The sequence below is a fragment of the Humulus lupulus genome, chromosome 4 (assembly GCF_963169125.1).
Source record: "Humulus lupulus chromosome 4, drHumLupu1.1, whole genome shotgun sequence".
NCBI lineage: Eukaryota > Viridiplantae > Streptophyta > Magnoliopsida > Rosales > Cannabaceae > Humulus > Humulus lupulus.
Window position 1 is genome coordinate 119,451,082 of NC_084796.1, and position 25,680 is coordinate 119,476,761.

Sequence of the window (25,680 nt, forward strand, 5' to 3'; positions counted from 1 at the left end):
CACACTGCGCCATCAGAGTCCTCTTCAACCGCTCGGATAGGTAGTTGAAGTTGGCCTCCCGGTTGTGTTTCCAAAATTCGTAGAAGCAGAGGTGAGTGGCTTCCTTGTACTTCTTCAAATTCTTGGCCCCTTCCTCCTCGAGCTCCTACACTCGTTTCTTAAACTCCCTTGTCTCCTCCCTGCTGGCAGTCAGGTCAAATCCAAGCTGCTTACATTCTTGGGTGACAAGCTTGGCACTTTCCCTGAATTTCTCCCGGGCGTCGTTGGCTTTCTTCAAGGCGTCTTGGGCGCCCAAAAGCTCCTTGGTGAGAGTAGCTTGGTCCTCACACATTTGTTCGTACTGTTTGGAGAACTCCTTGTTCTCCTCGAGCAGCTTATCCTTGTCAGCCTCAAACGCTCGCGTTGTCTGTGCAAGCCTGGAGTCAAAGTTCTTGCCCCGAGAAAGCAACGCCCCAACACGGCGCCAGCCAGAAGTTAGAGTTAGCAGCCCCTAAAAGACAAAAAATGAGACAAAGTAAGGGAAAGGAATCAGTCATAAATGGCAAAGTAGCAGGAGATGACTTACACTAACTATCTCGTTCAGCCCTCTGTTGACGACCTGATCTGCCTCCATTGAAGCGGCTTCGGTGATGGCGGACTGACTGCGTCTGTGCTTTGAGAGTTTGTATATCCTCTCTCTGGCTGATCCGACCACGAAGCTGGGCAGGGAGCCTTCGGGCAAGTTGTCCAATGCCTCCTTGTCAGCGGCCCTAGAGGAAGGCTGTGGATTGGCTGGTGTGGGAGTCGTCTGCTCGGTGGGGGGCGGAGGTGGTGTGTTCTCCTTGGAAGGGGCGGTGGCTAGAGCATCGTCTGTTCGAGCCTTTTTCGAGGGGGTCTTGCTGCTTTCCCCTCGAGTCCTCTTGCTATCCTTCTTTGGGACAGAAGAGGCAGCGGCAACCTGATAGTGCTCGAAGACGTCCTCGGAGTCCATACCTGCATAAAAGGAAGCAACTCAAGCAATAAGACTAAATGGTCACGCAAGGAACAAGGATAAAAGTAAAAGGATTACAAGTAAAGTACCCGGGCTACAACTACTAGTCGTAGCATTATTTACTGAACTACCTAGTTCCTGGAAGAAATCTGAGTTTAAAGAGGGAGCATTCCTAAAGTTGCCATCCCCATCAAATAGATGAGAGGGAATTGGAAAATGATTTAAAAGCGAGATTATTGTACCATTCACATCCGACGAATCGTAAAAAAGTTCGGTAGGCTCGGCAGCCTTTTGTTTTCCTTTGCCCTCGGGGACCGAGGTTTTCTCCGCTTGATGAGGGACGGCAGGTTCCTTGATCATAACCCCAGTTGGCCTCCTCCGCAGAGGAGACGCCTGGGGTTGCTGCTCGGGTTCCACTTCGGCTTGGGCACCGCCCGCCGAAGGTTCATTCGTCGTGGGTTGGGAACTCCGGAGGCCAACCAGCCTAAGGTTGGCCTCAGTAACTAAGTTTTTGACACTCTTATCAGCATTTGGCATGCTGGCTAAGAGTGTTTCCCTTGACTCCATCCCTGGAGTGGGGATTGGGCGTAACCATGGGCTTGGAACACAGTGGAATGTTAAGACATTATGACAGGAAAACACTAAGTGAAGAAGCTACTGGCGTAAGAATTTTTACCTCCTCGAGTGAAGGCCAGGTTGTCTGCAGCTAGGTTAGGCGTGAGGAAGTATTCATGGTGATACCTCCCCACGTTAGAGATATGAGTAGTGTCGGACAAAAAAGTGTGCCCGGTTTCTTGGTGGCAGAAATGAAAAAACCCCGTGCCATCTTGGTTAGGGTTGAACTTAAGGTCGAAAAGAAAATTGACCTCGTGGGGAGTAGGTACTGGCCATTTTTTGAGTTTATAAAGGATATAGAGTGCGGCCAGCATTCTATATCCGTTTGGGATGATTTGAAAGGGGGCTACGCCGAAGTAATTGGCCACCCCCTGGAAGAACGAGTGAAAAGGCAGGGTGGCACCTGCCTCAATGTGAAATCTTGACCAGGCACTGTAAGCTCCGCCAGGTAGGTTGGCCCGCTGGTCGATAGAAGGTTTGACTAAGGTCACCCCCGTCAGGTTGTATTTATTTAAATAGTTGGCGATCACCCACAATGTCACCTTACTCTGAGGAACGACGTGCCACTCAACAGCCGGCTGATCAGCATGTCGAGGGCGGGCACGCCTTTGGACATTGGTGTCAGGAGCAAATTCACCTCGACCACTGGTCGAGGGGGCATCAGCAGAAGGCTGGCCTGAGAAGTTAGGGGTTTTCCTTTTTTGAGCTTTTGTTTTTGTCTGGGCCATTCTCTGGGTTGGAACTGGAGGACAGTTTGGGCTAGGGCGAGAAAAAGGGATTTCCAGTATCAAAGTAGATGGGTTTTCTTCGCCTTCAAGTAGTTGAGCCAAGAGGTCGTCTTCAATGGGTCTTTCTCCTCCCCAAGGGTCTTGCATATGTACTGCAAATAGACAATGGAGGAGATAAGACACATAGTTTGCGAAGTAGCGTGGGAGATTGGGATAACGTTTCTCGCGTCTAAATAACCGGCAGCATCCTACCCCTACACTAAGTTCGGCGCTAGTGGTTTGAAAAACGGATCAAAAAGGAAATAAACTGTTTTTGAAAGAGAACTTTTTCGACTCCTGAAGGGCGGGAAAAAACTCAATTTTTTTCGTCTAGCTTAAAGATTGAATTTTTACGTCGATCTTACACCCTAAGCCTATGATCCTCACTATCAAACTAATTCCTAACTTATACAAAGCAGAAAGACGCCCTCTTACCAAGCATTAGAAGATTTATACAAAAATCCTCATAAAACCCTACTCAAGAACACGGAAATCACAGAGCATAGTAATGGCATGCATGGCATAATGAGAAGTTTAAAAGACAAAGTGATTACCTGGGCAAAGGTGGAGATTCAGGAAAAAGTAGAAATTTCGAGTCAGAAAGACCTTCGGCTAGACGTCTGACTGGTTTCGAAGCTCTGTATTCTGGAAGCAAAGTTCTTGAGGTTCTTGACAAAGATGGTGAGTAAAAAATTATAAGGAAGAAAAATAAGTTACTTATAGGGGCCGAGGTATGACAAAAAGTGGCAATCATTACTTTCCATTTTCGAAACGTGGGGAAGTGTATAAGCCGTCAAATTTTTTTCTTGAAAACTGAAAAGGCTTAATTAGACGTAATTATGTCACGGCTTTCAAAAACGCACGGGGATCCTGACAGATTTCATGGGGCATATGAACGGTTGTTTCCCTAAAGTTTCTTTATTGCTGGTCGCACCAAACAAACTTGGGGGGCAAATGTTATCCAAAAAACAGGCATGGATGACATGGCAGACATTTAATACACGTGGCTAACATCTGGCAGAATTCATGCTCGACTATCGACCAGGAAGATATCTATTGGCATAACGCTCAATTTCTATATACGACCAGCCTGGTCGTATACACGCTATACACGGAAAAATATCTATGCAGTTATGATCGAATCTGAAATTATCTCCCATGATTTCCTGAGTATCCGATTATTTAGGAAAGAATATCTGTAACAAATTAATGTAATCTTCCTTGAGCCTATAAATAGAGAAAGATAGCTCAAGGAAAGTGGATTTTTTGCTTTCTGATTATCTGAGATTAGAGTTATTCTATTTGATATATTGTTTTGTTCTTCAGAGGTTGGTGAAACTCATTGAACTCTAGTTCTTTGATCACTCCTTTGAATCCTATATCAATAACAGTTCAAGTGGACGTAGGTTGTTACCAGATTCTGGGGCCGAACCACTATAAACCCTTGTGTTCTTTACTGTTTTTGTCATCACATTCATTTCAATGTATTTGTCCACATCAAGCATATTTGACTCCGTGTCAGTTGGCCAAAATCAGGGTCAACACATGCATTTAATGAAATTAGTTGACATGATCTTAATTGTACACGTTTTTTATGAGAAATGATTAATAACTCAACCAAACATAAATAGAGCATGATATTAGGGTATTGGAATGGATTTATGAATACATGCATTTAATGCAATTAGGTGGCATTTTCTAAATTAATTGCTCACGTTTTTTAAGTGAAATTTTAATAAAATATATATATTTTTTTACACAAACTAACTCAACCAAATTTTTTTATCTATAAAAAAATTAAATATATTTCAAAATTGTGTTTTAAATTTAAATTAAAAATCAATGCATAGTAACTAAACTAGTTAATACCAACCTAACCATTTAGAATTTAATGGTATAATTATGCATAATCAACCTAACCAATAACAAAATTATTGTGTTATTTTTTGGAATTGAAATATGTTCATTTTATGTTTTGAGAAGTGTAACTAATCAGAATTTTGAGCATGATTTTTGGGATATGGAATAGCCCATCAATTGCTATATTTTCCATAATTATTACCCATCTTATTTATTAATTTAACCAAAACAATTTAGGTATTGGTTCAAAATGGAATTTAGTTTTTTTTAAATGGATATTTTAAATGTCATAATTTCGAAATTATGTGATTTTTAACACTATTTATAAATCATTTTATCTTATATACACTGATATCATTTGTGGGCAAACATAAACTTTGTTTTTAGGTAGAGTTTGAAATCATTTTATATTTTTAAGAATGTGTCCATTTACTCAATATTATGATGACTTAGGAGGGAAAGAAGTTAAAGAGATTGTGTTGCTTGCTACACATTTGATTGATCATGTTGGAGTGAGTTTTGGATCCGAAAATCGCGAAGCATTATTTGAGAAAATGAAGAAACTATTCGAAGAGGAACAAACAAAAGTTGATGAGCACTTGAAAAATATGGATGTGCTCTTGAGAATGATGGAAAAGTTGAAGAGAGCGTAAGGAAATTGTTTGTTTGTCTATCTACTATTGTACTTTGTAGATTTTTATTTTTATGTTTGATTGAACTAATGAAATTTTACTTTTTATAATATAATGGTTTAATTTACAACACTCATAAGATCCTTGTAAACATAAAATATAAATAGCTTTCATATAATTCTTAGCACAAAAAAAGCTTGATGCATATATATAGAGACAATCATGCATCACAAATTGCACCAATAAGATTATTAATAGCATCTTCCAAATCCAAAAGCTTGATGCGAGTTTCAAATTTTAATCCTTTATCGAGACAATCATGCATATCTTTAGTTCTTCTACGCAAGTCATTTGCTTTCATGAGAATGTTATAGAAACCTTTCGAGTTTGGAAAGGTTTTGGTAGAAGAAGGGATGTTATCTACCTGGCCATCATCGTTTCGTTCAAGCTCCTTATAATATTCATTCGAATCTGTACATATTGTTGGTGAACCGTTGATATTTTTAATTAACTGGACAACATCTATTTCCCCATCAGTGTCGCTTGATTCAACATCAAAAAAGCCTTCCGAAAACTCCATATCGAGTAATGCTTGAGGCCATTTTCTGAATACATGAAAATGTTGTTCTTCCTTAACTTGATCGATTGTATTGCTACTTTCGCCTTCAACAACAATGTCTTTGTCTGGTTCACGCGAGATAATGTCTTCATATTCAACCTCATTCTCTGCATCTTTGACTTCATAGTTGGATTCACTTTTTGTTTCGTGATTGCCACTATCTTCATCAACCCTTCTAGGCTCCATAGTAATCTCCATCTTGGAAATTATACTAATTTTTGTGTTATATTTAAAATTTGATGAGAATAATAAAAAACATTTATGATAGGTGGTTAGGAATATGAATAACTGTCTTTTAAAATGTTATACATAATTATTAAAAAGACACTTGTTCAACTTCCAACCATTGTATTTTTCGAAATGGGAAGAATGGGAAGCGAATATGTATATTTTTAATAATTATGTATAATTTTTATTAATTAATTTTAAAAAATACAATGTTAAATTGAACAATTGCTTTTGTTTAATGGGAAGTTGAACAAGTGTCTTTTAAAAAACTATGTATATTTTTTATTAAATAATTTTGAAAAAATACATTGGTAAATTTGAAGTTGAATATGTATCTTTTTATTAATTATGTATAGTTTTATTAAATAATTTCGAAAAAAAATACAATGGTAAATTGAATTGTTTCTTTAATGGGAAATTGGACCGGAGTCTTTTCAATAATTATGTACAAATCTTTAAATTAATTTCAAAATAATAGAAAATTAAATTTGAACAAATGTGTTTGTTCAATGGGAAGTTGAACAAGTGTCTTTTTAATAATTATGTGTAACATTTTTTTTAAAATGAATTAAATAAAAATCGAAATATAAAATAATATTAAATTAATATGGCAAAAATTAATGTAAATTTGTTTAAAATTTATTATGAAATTCGAAATTAATATTTTTTAATTGAAAACTTGTCTTTTGAATAATTCATAGTGTAATAAATGTATACAAATATTGAATTAATTTTGATTCTATGTCTAGGTTATTTGAACATAATAAATTTTGTTTAATTATATTTTGAAAATATATAATTATTAACTTTTTTAATTGGTGTTGTGAAGATGAATAGGTGTCTTGATAAATTAAACATGTGATGTAACAAATGTGTAGAAATTTGTGAGAATAAATTTATTTTTTGAAAACACAATTTTTTTTAATTTATATTAAAAAATTCGAAAAAAATAATAGGGAATCTCAATAAGTGTTACTCATATTAATTTGATAAGATACCATCATTATTAACTACACTACTGAATGATAAGTTTTAAAATTATTTATAAATAATCTATTACATGTATTAGTATTACATGAAAAACAAGGTTGAGAAAGAGAAGGAAAAATGAAAGACATGAACAAAAAGGATAAAGGGAAGAAGAAAATGGAAGACCTGAAGAAAAATGGGAAAATGAAGCAAAAGAATGAGGGGTGTACTACAGATGATGTATCTCACACGCCGGAGGAACCAAAGTGTTTGGAAACCATTGTTCAAAAAAAAAAAGATGTCCAATAGCTTATAATACAATTCAAAAATAGGAGGTACGATGTAAACACTCGTCTTCTTTGCATTAGTAGTAAAATAAATACCATTCAACAATTCTTGTTGTCAGGAAGCATCTCTACTAATCTTAATTGTGTTCCGGCCCGTGAGCTCCAAATACTCCAAACTGAAACTTGTCAAAGGCTCATCCATGCTCTAGAAAAGGAATATTACTACATGCGGATTGAACTCGTCAAGCTTGAACACGATATTACTTTTCAAAAGTGGTGCTTGAAAAATTGGATCAAAGATTGAAGAATGTTGTCTCTTTTTACAATTTTTATTTACATGATTGTACTCTCTCTTTTTTTGTTAGATGTATGTTGAATTTAACATATTATTATGAAATAGAAATTTGAATTTTTTTAATGGTTATAAATATTGTTATTTTGTAATATGTAATATGTAACCTGGTATCTTATCATCCTTGAGGACAATATAATTATCGCCACGCCGTATCTCCTTTCTTATCCTTGTAAAAATTTCCCTTGTGAAAATTGAAGAAATTTCATCCTCCACACACGGCATAGTTGTCTGGTTCAAGACTGGTTCAGTCAAATTAGTTTTGTAGTGTTCTTTCATCTCGTTGTAACGTAACATAGATAAAACATGGTCAAAGTGTCGTATAAACATCCACAATGGTATTTTATTTTGCAAATCTCTTTTCAAGAATGCATTCATAGATTCGCATCTATCGATAGCAGTAGCTCCACCAAAATAAATACCACGAAGAAAAGTATCTGCCCACTGCTTTCTTGTGCCATATTGTGCTTCCACCCATGCATTTCCTGTCAATCTATATTTATTCACAGTCACTTTCCAATTATCCTCCCATTCTTCCTCCTTGTAATACCTATATTTTTGTAAAAAAGAAAAATATAAATGTTTTCATTTTATAATTGAGAGAATAAGATAAAACACCATTTAATGTTGTTGACACTCGATTTAGCCAACTGACACGGAGTCAAAATATGAATGATATAGACAAATATGTATAGATAATAACGTAATGACAAAAGTAAAGAAAACACAGTAATTTATAGTGGTTCAGCCCCAGAATCTGGTAATGACCTACGTCCACTTAGAATGATATTGATATGGGAACAAAAGTGTGATCAGAGAACTTGGGTTCAATGAGTTTCAACACTCCTCATAAACAATACAAGTTTTCACAGATAATTTCTATATCTCTATGATTTCCGGGCTCCAAAAAGTCCCTTCCCATGAGCCATCTCCTGCTTTTTATAGGCTCACGGAGGGTTGCCCAATATTGTTACAGATATTATCCCCTGAATCATGGGATATTCAGAAGATTGCATGAAATAAATTCGGGATACATAAGATCTTTCCATAAATGTTGCTTTGCCAGCGGAACCACCGACCAGTCTGGTCGTGGTAAAAACAGGTCTGTCCTGCTTCTGGTGTGTCTCCTGGTCGATACTCTAGCAGACGCTCCAGGTGTCAGCCACGTGTCAAGAGATTATTTGCCACGTCACAAATGCTAATTTATTGGATAACATTTGCCCCCCAAAGTTTATTTACCACGAACAGTAAATAAACTTTGAACGAACGACCCTTCGGTAACCCCTCCTGACGTGTCAGAGCCCTTCGTGCGTTCTTGAAAAAAGCAAACCACTCCTGTCTAATAAAGGCTTTTCAGTTTCCCAGAAACAACTACGACGGCCATTACGCTTCCCCATACTTCGAAAATGGAAAACTAATGATCACGCCTTTTGAACACCAAAGACAAACTTATATAAGGTTACTTGAGGCACTTCTTTCCTTTTTACGCATGTCATCTCTTTGTCGAAAAAACCCTAAAAACCAGAGCTTTACTCTCTCCGGCGAACCTTCCTTTGTGCTGTAGGATCAGACGGTGGGCTCATTGACTCCCGAAACTTTCACTTCCATCTTCACGACCACTTTCCTTGGTAAGTTACTCTGAAACTCCATGCTTCTAACCTTTTGTGGTGCATGCTCTTAAATGGTGTACTGTTTGAATCTCTTGGTTTCTGGTTTTTTTTTTTTTTTTTTGAACGCCTGTAGATAAGATGTCTTTGTAGGCAACGTAGGCTTATGAGTAGGTTTAAAACCCAGGATTAGTGCTTTTTAGGACGTAGGATCGAAGTAGCATTTCGATTTTTTAAACCAGTTGGAAATAATTTCTTCCCGTTGTGAGGGGAGTCGAAAAAGATTTTCAGGAAAACTTTTCACTTTCACCCTTTTGGTCCGTTTTTTAAACTGTTTGCGCAGAGAGACTTAGTTAGAATGTTGTTATATAAAGGCTTAGCTTTTATACTTCGACCAGCGTTACTTTAAGAATCTCCTAGATTCCTCTGACCTCGCCTCCCCATTCTTCTGTTTGCAGATTTTAATGCCAGATTTGTGGGGAGGTGAGAGACCCATCGACGATGACCTCCTTGCCCAACTGCTCAAGGGAGAAGAACAACTAGCCGATCGCATCCACCAGATACCCTTCTCACGAGCCTCTTCCAGACCGCACCCTTCTCCTTCTATGGCCCGTTCAAAATCCTCTGGCAAGAAAAGGCCCGAATCTGAAAGTAACCCTTCTCCTTCTGCCCAGCCTGATTCGCAGGCGGGGGCTCCCTCGACCAGTGGTCGAGAGAATCTTACTCCTGACCCCAATATCCAAACTAGGGCTCATCCTCGTCATCGCAATCCGCCTGATGTCGAGTGGTACACTCCTCCAGCCAGTTCGATGACCCTTCGGATGGTCGCGAACTGCTTCAAAAAATACCCCCTAACGGGGGTAACCATTACACGTCCTACTGCGGAGCAGAGGGCTAACCGTCCAGGAGGGGCAAACAGCGCCTGGTCCCGGTATCACATTGAAGCGGGGGCTTATCTCCCTCTTCATCCTTTCTTTGTGGGGGTGGCCAATTATTTCGGCGTCGCTCCCTTTCAAATAACCCCTAACGGATATAGGATGTTGGCTGCACTCTATGTCCTGTACAAACTTAACAAATGGCCAGAACCTTCACCTCATGAGGTTAACTACCTCTTTGACCTTAAGTCCAATCCTCAACACAACGGGACGGGCTTTTTTCACTTCTGTCATCAGGAAACTGGCCGGACGTTTTTGAGTGGCACCACCCACATATCAAACGTGGGACATTACAACAAGGAGTACTTCTTTACTCCGGATATATCCAGCAACAACTTGGCTTTCGCGAGAGGAGGTACAATTTTGTCTTTGCCTTGGTCGATACTTTATCATAGAGTATTTCCTTTCGTCATTTCTCAAACTCGACTGGCTTTTCAGGCCCCTGGTTGCGCCCGACCCCAACACCAGACATGGTGTCGAGGTCTGACACTCTGGCCATGATGTCTGCCGCTACCAAATGTGTCAAGACCTTGACACAAGAAAAGAATTTGAGGTCGTCTGGCCTTCTGGCTCCTCGCCATGACAATAGAGGGTCCGAAACGGACGAACCCACTGCCGGGGGGGTTCCCGAGCAGCAACTTCCTGTGCCCTCTCCAAGGAGGAGGCCAACAGGAGTTACGATCAGGGAACCCACGGGCAGCCCTTCTGCAGAAAGGCCTTCTGCTCCCCAAGGCAAGGGGAAAGAAAAGGCCAAAGAATCAGTTGTTGACTTGGAAGAGTCTTCTGATGACAATGGTAACGTTATTTCGCTTTTAAATGGTCTGCCAATCCCCTGTCACATGTTTGACGGGGATAGCAACTTTACATATGCTCCAAATCTAGGGCCAAACTTCTTCATGCCAGAAAATGAGTATATGATTAATAGAGTCAATAGTATAGCGACCAGTAGTTGTAGCTCGGGTATTCACTTTATTATCTTCTTTCTGTTGTATTACTTATTTTCACCTTTTTCTTCCCTTACTAACCTCTTGTGTTTATTTTCATGCAGATATGTCGACTCCCAATATCTTTGACATGTACCAGGCCGAAGAGGAAGAGGAAGTCCCTCAACTTCAACGGAGGTCAAAGAAACGAACTGGTGAAACCTGTCGAGGCCCTTCAGCCAAGAAGAGTCGACCAGAAGACCTTCCTCAGGGCACTCCAACCGGGCAAAGTCCTGCGCCAACTGGGCGAACTCCTACCCCTCCTCCAGCTCCTTCTGAACAGCAAAACACCCCTGCTCGGTCCAATCCTCCACCTGCGCCTGCTAGGGAGCATCTTTCTCGCGAAGAGGCTCATGAGGCCAGGCTCGTGAGCCATACCATTCGATCCGCTAAGGATCGAATTGAACGGATTGGCAGAGGTGAGCGTGTTGGGGCCGCCATGATCCAAGCTGTAGAGCTACCAGTCGATCAGATCCTGAACAGGACTCTGAACGAGATCTCCAGCGTAAGTATTTCTTTGTTTCTCGAGTCTTTGTTTTTTCAGTTCTCGTGATAAGTCTTGACTTCTTTTTCTCAGGCCTTACTTTCTGCCATTACTGCTCGTACCCGAGCCCAGGCCTACTTTGAGCAGATTGAGGCTAAAGTTCTCGAGAAACATCAGGTGAAGGCGGCTGAGGAGCTTTCGGCTGCTGAAGCCAAACATGCTAAGGAGTTGGGGACGGTGGTCCGAGAGCGGGATGCAGCGGTGACCAAACTGTCCGCGGCTGAAGCTGCTAAAGATGCAGCGGTTAAGCTGAGGGAAGAGTACCGGTCGTACAATAAAACTCATCTCCGCGAGATCAAGCATCTGGAGGGGGTAGTCAAGTCTAAGGACGAGACTATTGCCACTCTCGAGGGCAAGGTGCAGCAGTCGGAGCTTGAAAACTCCAAGAATCTGGAAAAGTACAAGAGGGCGACACTCCGATGTTTCTATAACTTTTGGAAACACAATCAAGGTGTTGACTTTAGCTACCTTTCAGAGGAGGTCAGAGTTGCGGAGTTGGCTCGGTGCGCTGCTCAACTGGCTGAAGAGGAGGCGAGAGCTGCGACTCCTGCAACTCCAAGCGTCGTTGGTTTGGACGAAGAAACCATCGAGGAAGAGACTGACCAGGTTGTTGCCCAGGATCCTCCTGCCCCCCATGCCTCTTAATTTATTTAGCTGTTCTTCTTTCTTTTTAAACACGCGACCCACGGGTCGCAATGTAAAGACAATAATTTCTTTTTTAAACTTTGCTGCACGGGCAGTAAATCTGTTTGTTTGAACAATTACACCCAAGCAGCAGTGCTTGCGGTGTAAAAGCTTAACTCTTGGTGTTATAATATTTTTACTTATTATAACGTTTGTCCGTATGACCGAACTTAGCATAGTACTTTGGCATCATATATTTTGAAAAAATACTTTAAGTACTTGAAGCATGCTTTCACTCATTTTGTTCATGTGTTTACATACCTTGAGAGTATGCTTTGCTATCGATGTGCCTTATATGCCCCCCAAGTGATCGAGGAGCTCTTAGGTCCTTGGTCACTTGCCTTGACCATGGCCTGTCCGAACATTCCTGTTCGCGCGGAAAAATGATACTTGTAATACAGCAAAACAACACACGTAATGAACAAATACTTGTAAATGTAAATTCACAAAGGTTGGCAAGAACGACTGGCTGAGCACAGTCCCTTTTGATTTCGTATTAAAAATGGACTAATCATGTCTTTACGAATGATTCTGAAACAGAATCTTACATATACGAGCAGTTAGCCATACACCGTGGCTAACCCTCTTTGCAAAACTTGTAAAAATTAATGGGAAAATTTGAACAAGCCAGTCCTTTAAGAAGGGCTGTTTATTGATAATACTTGCGCAGGTGTTCTCCATTCCAGTAACGTGGAACGAGATCTCCGTTTAAGCGTGCAAGTTTGTAGGTGCCTGGGTGAAGGACTTCTTCAATCTGGTAAGGTCCTTCCCAGTTAGGTCCGAGCACGCCAGCAGTGGGGTCGCGGGTATTCAAGAAGACTCGTCGTAACACCAAGTCTCCGACGTTGAATCTTCTTTCTTTAACTTTGGAGTTAAAGTACCGGGCGACTTTTTGTTGATAAGCAGCAACTCGGAGTTGAGACTTTTCTCGTATCTCATCAATTGAGTCTAAGGACTCCAGTATTAGCTGGCTGTTTTTCTCTTGATCATACGTTAAACGCCGATGTGAGGGGGGATCTATCTCGACGGGTATCATGGCCTCATACCCATAAGCTAAGGAAAATGGGGTACGCCCTGTGGCTGTTCGATGAGATGTTCTATATGACCAGAGGACTTCCGGTAGTTGTTCTGGCCATGCTCCTTTCGCTTCTTCAAGTCTTTTCTTCAGGGTGTCCTTGAGGGTTTTGTTTACAGCTTCGACTTGCCCATTCGCTTGGGGGTGTGCGACTGAAGAAAAGCTCTTGATTACCCCATGCCTTTCGCAGAAATCGGTGAACAGGTCGCTTGTCAAATTGGGTTCCGTTGTCTGAAACTATCTTTCTGGGCAAACCATACCGGCACACAATGTTCTTGATGACAAAGTCGAGAACTTTCTTGGTCGTTATGGTTGCGAGTGGTTCAGCTTCGACCCATTTTGTAAAGTAATCGACTGCCACAACTGCGTACTTAACTCCTCCTTTTCCTGTCGGTAGTGATCCAATTAAATCTATTCCCCATATTGCGAAAGGCCACGGGCTTTGCATCTGCTTTAGCTCGTTTGGAGCTGCTCGTGGGATTTTGGAGAACCTCTGACATTTATCACACCTTCGTACGTACTCCATTGAATCCTCGTTCATCGTTGGCCAAAAATAGCCCTGTCGAAGAATTTTTTTCGCCAAACTCTGCCCCCCAGCGTGATCTCCGCAGAAGCCTTCATGCACCTCTTTCATGAGTTCCTTAGCTTTTTCTGATGTAATGCACCTGAGCAGTGGCATTGAATATCCTCTTCGGTACATAACACCGTCGAGCAGTATGTACCTAGCAGCTTGTCTTTGCAGAGTTCTGGCTTTGTTTCTATCTACTGGCAATGTCCCATTTGTCAGATACTCCAGGTAAGGTGCCATCCATGTATCTTTTACTTGAATTTCCATGCTGGCTTCGGCCGCATCAATGCTTGGTTCACTTAATCTCTCTACTGGGACTATGTTCAAGGTGTCAGCATCTTTGGCACTTGCAAGTTTGGCCAAGGCGTCTGCATTCGAATTTTGGTCTCGCGGAATTTGCTGGAGGGTGTATTTTGTAAACTGTGCTAGCAAATCTTTTGTTTTATTAAGGTAGGCCATCATTTTTAACCCTCGCGCTTGATATTCTCCCAGGACTTGATTCACGACCAGCTGAGAGTCGCTGAAAATATCGAGCGCTTTTATGTTCATCTCCCTGGCCATTTTTAGTCCAGCGAGGAGTGCTTCGTATTCCGCTTCATTGTTTGACGCTGCGAAATCAAACCTGATTGCGCAGTGAAATCGATGCCCATCGAGCGTTATCAATATCACTCCCGCTCCAGCGTGAGATTCATTAGATGATCCATCTGTGAATAGTTTCCACGAAGGAGTCTTGTCTTGAGGCATGGGCGCCTCAGGTTTTTCGCACAACTCGTTGCTGGGGAGTTCGGTGAACTCCGCAATAAAATCGGCTAAGGCTTGCCCTTTTATTGCTGCTCGCGGCGAATAAGTCACGTCGAACTGTCCCAATTCGACCGCCCATTTTAACAGTCGTCCAGCCGCCTCAGGTTTTTGGAGGACCTGCCGAAGGGGCTGGTCGGTCAAAACCGTGATAGGATGGGCTTGGAAGTACGGTCGCAACTTTCGGGAGGCTAGAATTAGGCAATATGGTAATCTTTCGATCGGTGGGTATTTTAATTCTGCACCGATCAGCCTTTTGCTGACGTAGTAAACAGCTTTCTGCACGCCTTCTTCATCCCGTATCAGTACCGCACTAGCACCAACTTCGGTAATCGCCAGATAAATATACAAAGTCTCTCCTTCCATTGGTTTTGATAGGATAGGAGGTTGCGACATATGAGCCTTTATTGTCTGGAATGCTTGCTCGCAGTCTTCCGTCCATTCAAACTTTTTATTTCCCCTAAGTAGATTGAAGAATGGAACGCACTTGTCAGTTGATTTTGAGATGAATCTACTAAGGGCAGCTATCCTTCCGGTCAGGCTTTGGACATCCTTGATCTTTTCTGGCGACTTCATATCGATCAGGGCTTTTATCTTGTCGGGGTTGGCCTCGATTCCCCTTGAATTCACTATAAATCCCAAAAACTTTCCTGACCCGACTCCAAAGGAACATTTGAGGGGATTCAACTTCATATGGTACTTGTTTAACACATCAAAGCACCTTTGCAAATCCTTCACATGTCCTTCAGCCTTCTTGGACTTTACCAGCATGTCATCCACATATACTTCCATGCTTACTCCGATCAGCTCCTTGAACATGTGGTTGACCAATCGTTGGTAAGTTGCACCTGCGTTTTTCAGTCCAAAGGGCATTACTTTGTAACAATATAAGCCCGTATCGGTCCGAAAGCTGGTATGATCCTCATCAGGGGGATGCATGCTGATCTAATTGTAGCCTGAATACGCATCCATGAACGAAAGGGTCTCATGCCCAGCAGTTGCATCGACTAGCTGGTCGATCCTCGGGAGTGGGAAGCAGTCTTTTGGGCAGGCCTTATTGAGGTCTGTAAAATCCACACAGGTCCGCCATTTGCCGTTAGGCTTGGGGACCAACACCGGATTGGAGACCCATGATGGATAAAACGCCACCCTGATGAACCCATTTTCTTTAAGTCTTTCGACTTCTTCTTTCAAGGCTCTTGATCTGTCTTTATCGAGCAGCCTTCTTTTTTGTTGCACCGGTGGAAAGACTTTGTTTATGTTCAGGACATGGCTGATCACCGCAGGATCTATTCCGACCATGTCTTTATGTGACCAGGCGAAAACTCCCTGGTTCTCTTGCAAGAATTCCACCAGCGCCTGTTTCGCGGTAGGTTCTAAATTCTTCCCAATCCTTACGATTCGGGTCGGGTCTTTTTCATCGAGATGGACCTCCTCCAGGTCCTCGACGGGTCCAACATTTTCTTCAAAATCCCCAAAGCGAGGATCCAAATCTATATCCTCACTTTGGGCAACACCCTATTTGGTGACTTTTCCACCTGATTGGGTTTGTCTGTCTTTCGTCATCTGTAATCGTTCTGGAGTAGCGCTCCTCGATGCTCCACTTTTTGCCTTTGTGATCGAGGCGTTATAGCACTCCCTGGCCTCCCTTTGGTTTCCCAAAACGCATCCTACCCCTGCGTCCGTTGGGAATTTCATGGCTAAATGCCACATGGAGATGATGGCCCTTAGTTCAACCAGTACGGGTCTTCCAATAACGGCGTTATACGCTGAAGGACAATCGACCACTACAAAAGTGGCGAGTAATGTCCTTGAGGCAGGTGCTGTACCCGTTGTTACTGGGAGTCTGATCATTCCGGCTGGTGCGAGTCCTTCTCCAGAGAAGCCGTATATGGTTTGATTGCAGGGCTCCAAGTCCTTCACGGACAGCTTCATGCGTTCCAGCGTTGATTTATACAGGATATTCACTGAACTCCCTGTATCGACCAGTACTCTTTTTACCATCATATTGGCCATTTGGATATCCACGACCAGCGGATCGGAATGTGGGAACCGGACGTGTTGGGCATCGCCCTCAGAGAAGGTTATCCTGCATTCCTCTGAGCGGGCCTTTTTCGGCGCTCGGTCCTCCACAGTCATCATCTCGATGTCCTGGTCGTGGCGCAGAGTTCGAGCATATCGTTCTCTAGCCTTTCCGCTATTTCCAGCGAGGTGTGGGCCTCCACAGATGGTTAAAAGTGTTCCGGCTACGGGGGCAGGCTGTAATGGTGGCGAGCGTTGGCGTGTGGACGTCTGCTCGTTGCCACCTGGAGCTTCTCGTTGGGAAGTTCCCGAGGCCCGTACGTACCTTCTCAAGTGTCCTTGTCTAATGAGGAACTCGATTTCATCTTTTAGCTGGTTGCATTCATTAGTGTCATGTCCATAGTCGTTATGGTAACGACAGAATTTGGTAGTGTCTCTTTTTGAAATGTCTTTTCGAATGGGCCCAGGCTTCTTGTAGGGCACACTAGAGCTTGTGGCCTGGTAAACCTCTCCTCGAGACTCAATGAGGGCAGTGTAGTTAGTGAACCTAGGTTCATAACGATTACCCTTGCCTCGTTTATTGTCGGAGGTGGAAGGCTCATTGTGTTGCCGTTTCCCACCATTCTTGCCATTACCGTTGCCGTTTCCGTTGCCCTTGCCGTTGCCATTTGGTTTGGTGCCATTGGCGGCTTTGGCGGGTTCGGCAGCCTTCTTGCCCTTGTTCGAGGATTTTCCATCATCGGCAATGGCTTCTTCGAGTTTGATATACCGATCAGCTCGGTCTAAGAATTCCTGGGTGGTTCTAACCCCATCCTTACGAAGAATTTTCCATAGGGGCGAACGGCGCCTCACTCCCGCGGTTATAGCCATCATTTTTCCTTCGTCCCCGACTGTCTTTGCTCCGGCTGCCGCTCGCATAAAGCGCTGGATGTAATCTTTTAGTGATTCTCCATCTTGCTGGCGGATCTCAACCAGTTGGTTTGCTTCGGTCGGGTGGACACGACCTGCGTAGAACTGTCCGTAGAACTCCCTTACGAACATTTCCCAGGAAACTATGCTTGCAAGTGGGAACTTAAAGAACCATTCCTGCGCGGCTTCAGAAAGTGTTGCAGGAAAGATCCTGCACCGAGCGTCTTCGGACACCTTTTGAATATCCATCTAGATTTCAAACTTATTCACATGCGAGACGGGATCTCCGTATCCATCAAAGTTCGGGAGCGTGGGCATCTTGAACTTGCTGGGAGTCTCTGCGTTGGCTATTCTTTGGATAAATGGAGTGCCTTTTCTTCTATCGTGGTCAATATAAGAGGTCCTTCCTCCGACCAACTGTTGCACAGCCTGATTTAGTGCGTCTATCTGGGCTTGCAACGCAGTAGGAATAGCTACGGTCTCTGCTGCTGGGGGGATGTTCTCACCATGCTTCTCTCGACGATCATTGAGTATGTCTCTTAGATCTTCCTCTCTTCTCCGTTGCTCGCTACCTCCGAGCCGGTTGAAGACATTATTTTGCCTGGGTTGCCCCCCAGCATCTTGTCTATTTGGTTGATCATCTTGAGGTATTTGGCTCCTGCTCTTACCTTTATTTCCGTTCCTCCCATCAGCATTGTTCTTGCCTGAGTCAGCCTCGTTGTAGCCGTGGCCATCTTTGAACTTTGACTGGCTATGGTAAGACTGGTTGTTCCCTCTATTCCCGTCTCTGGCAGAAACACCCCGAGCGTTAGAGGGTGGCCTGCGCTGGTCGCGATGTCCCCGTGCATTATCATGCTGTTGGGATCCACGGACCGCAGAGCCTAACTCCGAGTCTCTCCTGTTACCAGGAGGGTAGTGACCCCTGTTCGCTTGGTGTGGCCCATCATTCTCGTGGCGTCTAGGACTACGAGGCTGTCGCTCGGCCCTATTCTGCCTTTGCTGCGGGGGATTACCTCGAGCAGCGTGGGATGGTGGATCTGCCTCGGGGTCCAGTGGGACGTCGTCATGGGGCATCTGGGGCTGTTCAGGCCTTTGCGGACTTGAAGGATGGACCGGTGGGCTAGGATTGGGACCTCCCTGGGGTGGCCCAGTTTCAGGTTGATTAGGCTGCGAGGCAGGCGCGGCCTGATTTCTGGCCAACAGCAAGGCCGCTTCAAGGGCTGCCATGGCCTCAGTCTGGCGGCGATCCACCTCCGCTTGTCTCTCGCTTAACTCCGCCCTCTGACGATCAAGTTCCTACTGCTGCCTTGCCATAGCTTCTGCGGCAGTCTCTTGATTGGCTCTCAGACTAGCCAGCTCTTCCTGCAACGTGCCCAAGGTGCTCCTCAAAGTCGCATCGTCCATTTCCTCCTCTTCAAAATCTAGTTGCGGCTCATCTTCTGCCATGCTTGCAGGGGGAGGAGGAGGTGGCGGATTCGACGGTGCAGCGGCGGCGGTCTGAGCAGCTTTCTTCCCTGCTTTCGCCATTAGTTTTATCAACAATGATGAGTCGTCCTCTCAACGAAAGCACCAGAATGTTGACACTCGATTTAGCCAACTGACACGGAGTCAAAATATGAATGATATAGACGAATATGTATAGATAATAACGTAATGACAAAAGTAAAGAAAACACAGTAATTTATAGTGGTTCGGCCCCAGAATCTGGTAATGACCTACGTCCACTTAGAATGATATTGATATGGGAACAAAAGTGTGATCAGAGAACTTGGGTTCAATGAGTTTCAACACTCCTCATAAACAATACAAGTTTTCACAGATAATTTCTATATCTCTATGATTTCCGGGCTCCAAAAAGTCCCTTCCCATGAGCCATCTCCTGCTTTTTATAGGCTCACGGAGGGTTGCCCAATATTGTTACAGATATTATCCCCTGAATCATGGGATATTCAGAAGATTGCATGAAATAAATTCGGGATACATAAGATCTTTCCATAAATGTTGCTTTGCCAGCGGAACCACCGACCAGTCTGGTCGTGGTAAAAACAGGTCTGTCCTGCTTCTGGTGTGTCTCCTAGTCGATACTCTAGCAGACGCTCCAGGTGTCAGCCACGTGTCAAGAGATTATTTGCCACGTCACAAATGCTAATTTATTGGATAACAAATGTATTACCTGAAAATAAATTTTTTCAATTCTTGATGGAATGCTATATTGTGTACATGGTGCATTGCATTTTTTAGTATGTGTCACGAGCAAATACGATGTGGAACACCAGGCATAATATTATACAGTGCTTTATTCATTGCTTTGCAACCGTCTGTCAAAACTGTTGACGGCATCTTACCATGCATGCACTCTAAAAATGTTTCCAACACCCAATCATATGTGGTCGAAGTCTCATTATCAAGAAGTGCAGCTTCAAACACACAGGTTTTGTCATGATTATTAGACCCAAGTAGTATTACTAATGGCTTTCCGTACCTGTTGAACAAAAAATTAATATGATATTTGAAATTTTACTAAGAAATCGATATAAGGTAAAAAAAAATTAAAAATACCTATTGGTTTTGTAAGTAGAATCAAAAGCCAAACAATCACCAAATAATTGGTAATTAACCTGGGAAGTCCCGTCAGACCAGAATAAATTTGTCAATCTATTTTCTTTATCTACATCATACTTGTAGAAAAACATGTTGTTCGACCCTTTTTTTCTTCGAGATAACCCATTGTTGTGGACGTGTCACAATTAGAGCTGTAAATACGGGCCGGGCTTTCTAGCACGGCACGAAACCGGCACAAGCACGACACGGCACAAAAAAATATGGGCCTGGGCCAGGCACGACACGAATTGAAAATTGGCACGGCATGGCACGACACGACATGGGCCTGAGCACGGCACGACACGACAAGCCCGAAGGCACGACACGAAAGCACGAACAAACTAGCCCGAAAGCACGACACGATAAAAAGCCCGATATTTTGACATTAATAATCATAATAAATTTTTATTTGTCAATTATTAATAAATTAAAATGATAATAGAAGTCTTATTTTCTCAATGTTTATATTTTTATAATTATATTAATTTATTTTAAGATTTGTGAGTTAAATATTTTAGCATTTATTAGTAGGTATTAAAATTCTAATAATTATCTTTGATATAATTTTGTGTAAAATATTGTTAAAAAGTATATAAAAATATCTAAAATTATAATTTAAACAAAGAAATGTGTTTGGTTTGGTGGTAAGTCCATTGATGGTTAAAGAGGAGGTGGAGGGTTCAATTCTCCATCCTCACATTTTTTGGCAAAAATAAAGTGGGCCCGAATAAGGAAAGTGGGTTGGCCCGACATGGGCCGGGCCCATGGGCCGTGCTAGGCCTACTCTTTAAAAAATGGGCCGGCCCGGCACGAAAATAATATGGGTCAGGCCCGGCCTGGCCCGAATTTTTCGGAGGCACGAAAATGTGGGCCGGGCCGGGCCGGCCCACATTTACACCTCTAGTCACAATCATCCCAAGTTGAATATTTTTTACAGATTCCCTTGTACAAGTCATCTTTGATACATCCCACATTTTCCCAACCATCATGAACTTCTACCATGTAATTCCAAATTTGGGATGTCTTAATTCCGACTCTCTTCATTGACATAACTTGTTCCCTCATCTCGTCCCTAAATATTCAATGAGATCTAAGAAATGGTTTTTCACGAAAGAAGGCAAACTTATGGTTGTGGTGGTTATTAAAACACTTAGTAATCCAGCGGTTAGTTTCCCTATTTAAATTTATTCTAAACTCTGCATTACAACCCGTTCTTGTTAGAGCACGAGCTTCTTTACACCTATTATCAAGATTACAATATTTTTGTTCTCTAAAACCTTCGTTTGAACACACCCAACTTCTAATGTGTAAAATACATTTTTTGTCCTCCCTCTTTAGTTTTTCTCTAACACTAAACCCCATCATTTTCGCATACAAAAAATAAAAAGATTCAGCTTGTTCAATACTTACAAACTCCTTCCCTTCGAAGTCCGAAAACTGTATATGTTCTGGTTCTTTGTCAATATCCAAAAATTGAAGCAAGCTCCTCCATTGAGCAATATCAGGTTCGGTTCATTCTTCGTTAGTGCCACATTCAACATTGTCTTCTGGTACATCTTCATCATTTGTCTCTTCCAAATGTGTTCCCCCACCAGGGTCTACTTCATGTTCAGAAGATAAGGATTTTGTATCTTCTTGTTCAGCTTCCAAACCATTTTCGTAACTAGTCATTTCTCTAGCCTATTCCTTTTGATATTTTTCTGAATGGTGTGTAGCACTATTCAATATTTTTTATATTTAAACTGATTATATTAAAATTGCATCAATTAATATAATTAGTGGGGTGATTGAAAAGTTGATGCTTATAAAGTTCGAAATTATAATAGCATTAATTAATATAATTAGTGGGGTGGTTGAAAAGTTGATACTTACAAATTTTGAAATTATAATAGCATTTAATATAATTTTGCAATTTTGAAAATATGTATAAATCCAATAATATTTCGAAATTTTCAATATAATTTTTGAAATTTTCATTATAATTTTCGAAATTAAGGTTTAGATAACTACAGTTGTGCAATATTAATTTTTTTTATTTAATGTTAGGATATAGATAGTTAGTTAGAGTCTTTGAATATGAAGATGTGCATTTAATATTTAACATATTTTCAATAATTAATTCTCCAAAATAGTAATTAGTGTAAGCCCTAATTAATGTATAATAATATAATTGTTATAATTTTTTTTAAAAAAATACTTAATCATTTTTGAAACCATTGTGTTTTGATGGGATGTTGAAAAGTTGTAATTTTAATAATTATATATAATTTTTGGTATAATAATAGGTAATTTCGAAAATATGTGTAGGCTCTATGAACCTTTGCTTTGTAATTAAGAATCACCAGAATGTTTAACCAATAGAACTACACTTAAATTTTTAGAAATTATAATAACATTTAATATAATTAGTGGAGTGGTTGAAAAGTTGATGCTTATAAATTTCGAAATTATAATAACATTAATTAATATAATTAGTGGGGTGGTTGAAAAGTTTATACTTATAAATTTTGAAATTATAATAGCATTTAATATAATTTTGAAATTTAGAAAATATGTATAAATCCAATAATATTTCGAAATTTTCATTATAATTTTCGAAATTAGGGTTCAGATAACCACAATTGTGCAATATTAATTTTTTTTTATTTAATGCTAGGATATAGATAGTTGGTTAGAGTCTTTAAATATGAAGATGTGCATTTAATATTTAACATATATTCAATAATTAATTGTTCAAAATAGTAAGTAGTGTAAACCCTAATTAATGTATAATAATATAATTGTTATAATTTTCAAAATTTTTATTACAAATTTCAAAATTAGGGTTTAGAGAACAACAATTGTGCAATATTAATGTTTTTTATTTAATGCTAGGATAGAGATAGTTGGTTAGAGTATTTGAATATGAAGATTTGCATTTAATATTTAACATATATTCAATAATTAATTATTCAAAATAGTAATTAGTGTAACCCCTAATTAATGTGTAATAATATAATTGTTATAATTTTCAAAATTTTCATTACAAATTTCGAAATTAGGGTTTAGAGAACCACAATTGTGCAATATTAATTTTTTTTATTTAATGCTAGGCTATAAATTGTTGGTTAGAGTATTTAAATATGAAGATGTGCATTTAATATAATTAGTGGGGTAGTTGAAAATTTGAAAGTATTATATTATATTTAAACATGATAAAAATTAATAGGATTTAGATAATAACAATTAAAAATTAATAAAAAAATAGAGAATTTCATAAATTAATATGGGAAGTTGAACAATTTACATCCATAATAATTATCTTTAATGTAAAAAATTATAAATTTCAAAATATTATTGGAATTTTTTTTTTTGCATTAAAATAGGGTATTTCGAAAATATGTATAAATTCTATGAACTTTTGCCTTTTAATGTGAACATATCATTTAATAATTGTAGATAAAGTTGTGTTGATAGAATAAATGTGGATTAATTTATTTATAAATATATAACTATTATATTTATTTTTATTATTTTATTGGATAGATGAATATGTATCTTTCAAATGAATAAGTCTTTCTAATTAAACATGTAATGTTTTGTTCTATGAATATTGAAATTCAAATGTTCCCACATTTTCGAAATTATATGTAAAAATTGTAAACAAAATTTGGATTATTAGTATATAATAGGATTTAATACATGCTGAAATTTGTGTAACAAATATAAAAATGATTTTTTTAAACTATCTCAAATCGACACATTGGATAAAATTTACTAGTTTGTAGCTACTGAACAATACATTTTTCATGATATGTGTGTGTGCAGGGTAACTTTGTAGCTTCCAAACCAGCATGAACATTCTCAAAGCAAATAGAACATACAATTTGATCATCTTTAATAAAAACTTTCTCCAATCTTTCAATGGATTGCTCGCTTACTGCCACGAAATTAATAGTCATATTATCCATATAATCTTCACTATCAACGTCACCATCAATGCCAGAATCGTGTTGTGGAGGAAGATCATAAACAAAAACATGAACATCCACTTTTACATAGAAATTAAAATCCTCTTCGTTCCACATCTTTCTAGCGTAATCAATAATTTTATCTGAAAGAAGAAATATAGAAGGATGGAGATAAGCCTCACCTAGCATCTCGTTAATGATAACTTTGGCAGGATTATTTTCATTGGCCATCAACATTTGTCTTGAAATAAATACAATAGTATCGCAACAAACAGAGTCTTCCATGCCGTTATCGACCATCCAATTTGTAAAATTTGGTTCGCTACTAGTTAGTGGATGTCGTGAAAATTTTGCGAAGAGGTGAATAATAAAGAAAGAATTAGAACCTTCACCTAGTCTGATGGTGTTATCAATATCACCTGTTACTATTTGGTAGTATGGATCACCTATAATTTCGGGAGGAGCCATAATCCAAGACTAGAATGGTTACTTTTCCGTTATAACTATAAGTAAAAGATGAGATATGTAGAGAATATAAGAGGAGGAAATCTGTAAAATATATAGAATCAACTTGTGTGTTCAAATAAAATAGAGAGAATAAAATACATCAATGAAGTTGTTGTGTTTTAAAAAAAATATTATAGGTACAATTAATAACATTGGTTGAAATATGTTACATGATAAAAACATAGGGAAGATAAATAGTGGTCACTTGGTGAGATGGATAAGCTACCAATCTTAATTTCCATTAACATGGTTTTTTTTTTAGATTTAAGAAAGGTAATCGATTTTTTTTATCAATAAATTTAAATTAATATTATATTTTGGTTGTTTCATTAAATTCTCCAAATTTATTTGGTTTTTAAGAAAAATTAATTACATTTTTTAATATCTTACAATCATAAAATTAGAAAGTTTTATCTTATCAAAATTGTACTTAATTATAATTTTTTTAATTTCATTTAATTAAAAATTATGATAATTGTATTAAATTACATAAATTATTATTGTAATTTTTTTTTTCTGTTTTTTAAAATAAAAAGGCCAAACGTACGTGTACATGAACAAAAAATTTAGTTTTCGTTGAGGGTAATTAATCTATGGTTAGTTTCATTTTTTAGGGAATCTTGGATTAAAATTTTGATATTCATATAATATCATAGAGTCTCGGATAGTTGTACAATATATTTTTAGATGATACAATTGAGAATTTAGAAGGGGATCCGATCCCGAAAAATTATTACTAAATAACATTGCACTAAGCATACCTAATTATGACATAATGAACGGTTCCAACGTACACTAGTAAACCAATACTATCGCTAGGGTCTCATATAGTTGTTATTCTGAGTAAGATAGAGTAGTGAATTTTCAAGGGGATCCGATCCCGAAAAAATACTACTAGATAACATTGCACTAAGATATAGTTGTGAATTTAGAAGGGGATCCGATCCTAAAAAATTATTATTAGATAACATTGCACTAAGCAGACCTAATTATGACATAATGAACTGTTCCAACGTACACTAGTAAACCAATATTACCGTTAGGGTCACATATAGTTGTCACGCTGAGTAAGAAAGAGTAGTGAATTTAGAAGGGCAACCGATCCAAGAAAAATATTACTAGATAACATTGCACTAAGATATAGTAGTGAATTTAGAAGGGCATCCAATCCCAAAAAATTATTTCTAGATAACATTGC

The 25,680-nt window shown here is 39.7% G+C and overlaps 1 protein-coding gene across 1 annotated transcript; it reads right to left on the minus strand.

Annotated features, from left to right (window-relative positions):
* Window positions 1–23,792: 23,792 nt before the first annotated feature.
* LOC133832513 (uncharacterized) lies at window positions 23,793–24,260 on the minus strand. The gene has a single exon (XM_062262849.1). The coding sequence runs from the start codon at window positions 24,258–24,260 to the stop codon at window positions 23,793–23,795; it is 468 nt and encodes a 155-aa protein (XP_062118833.1).
* Window positions 24,261–25,680: the final 1,420 nt, after the last annotated feature.

Coding starts and splice junctions, on each gene's coding strand:
- LOC133832513 (XM_062262849.1), bottom strand. CDS start 24,260: ATGGAAGACTCTGTTTGTTGCGATACTATTGTATTTATTTCAAGACAA.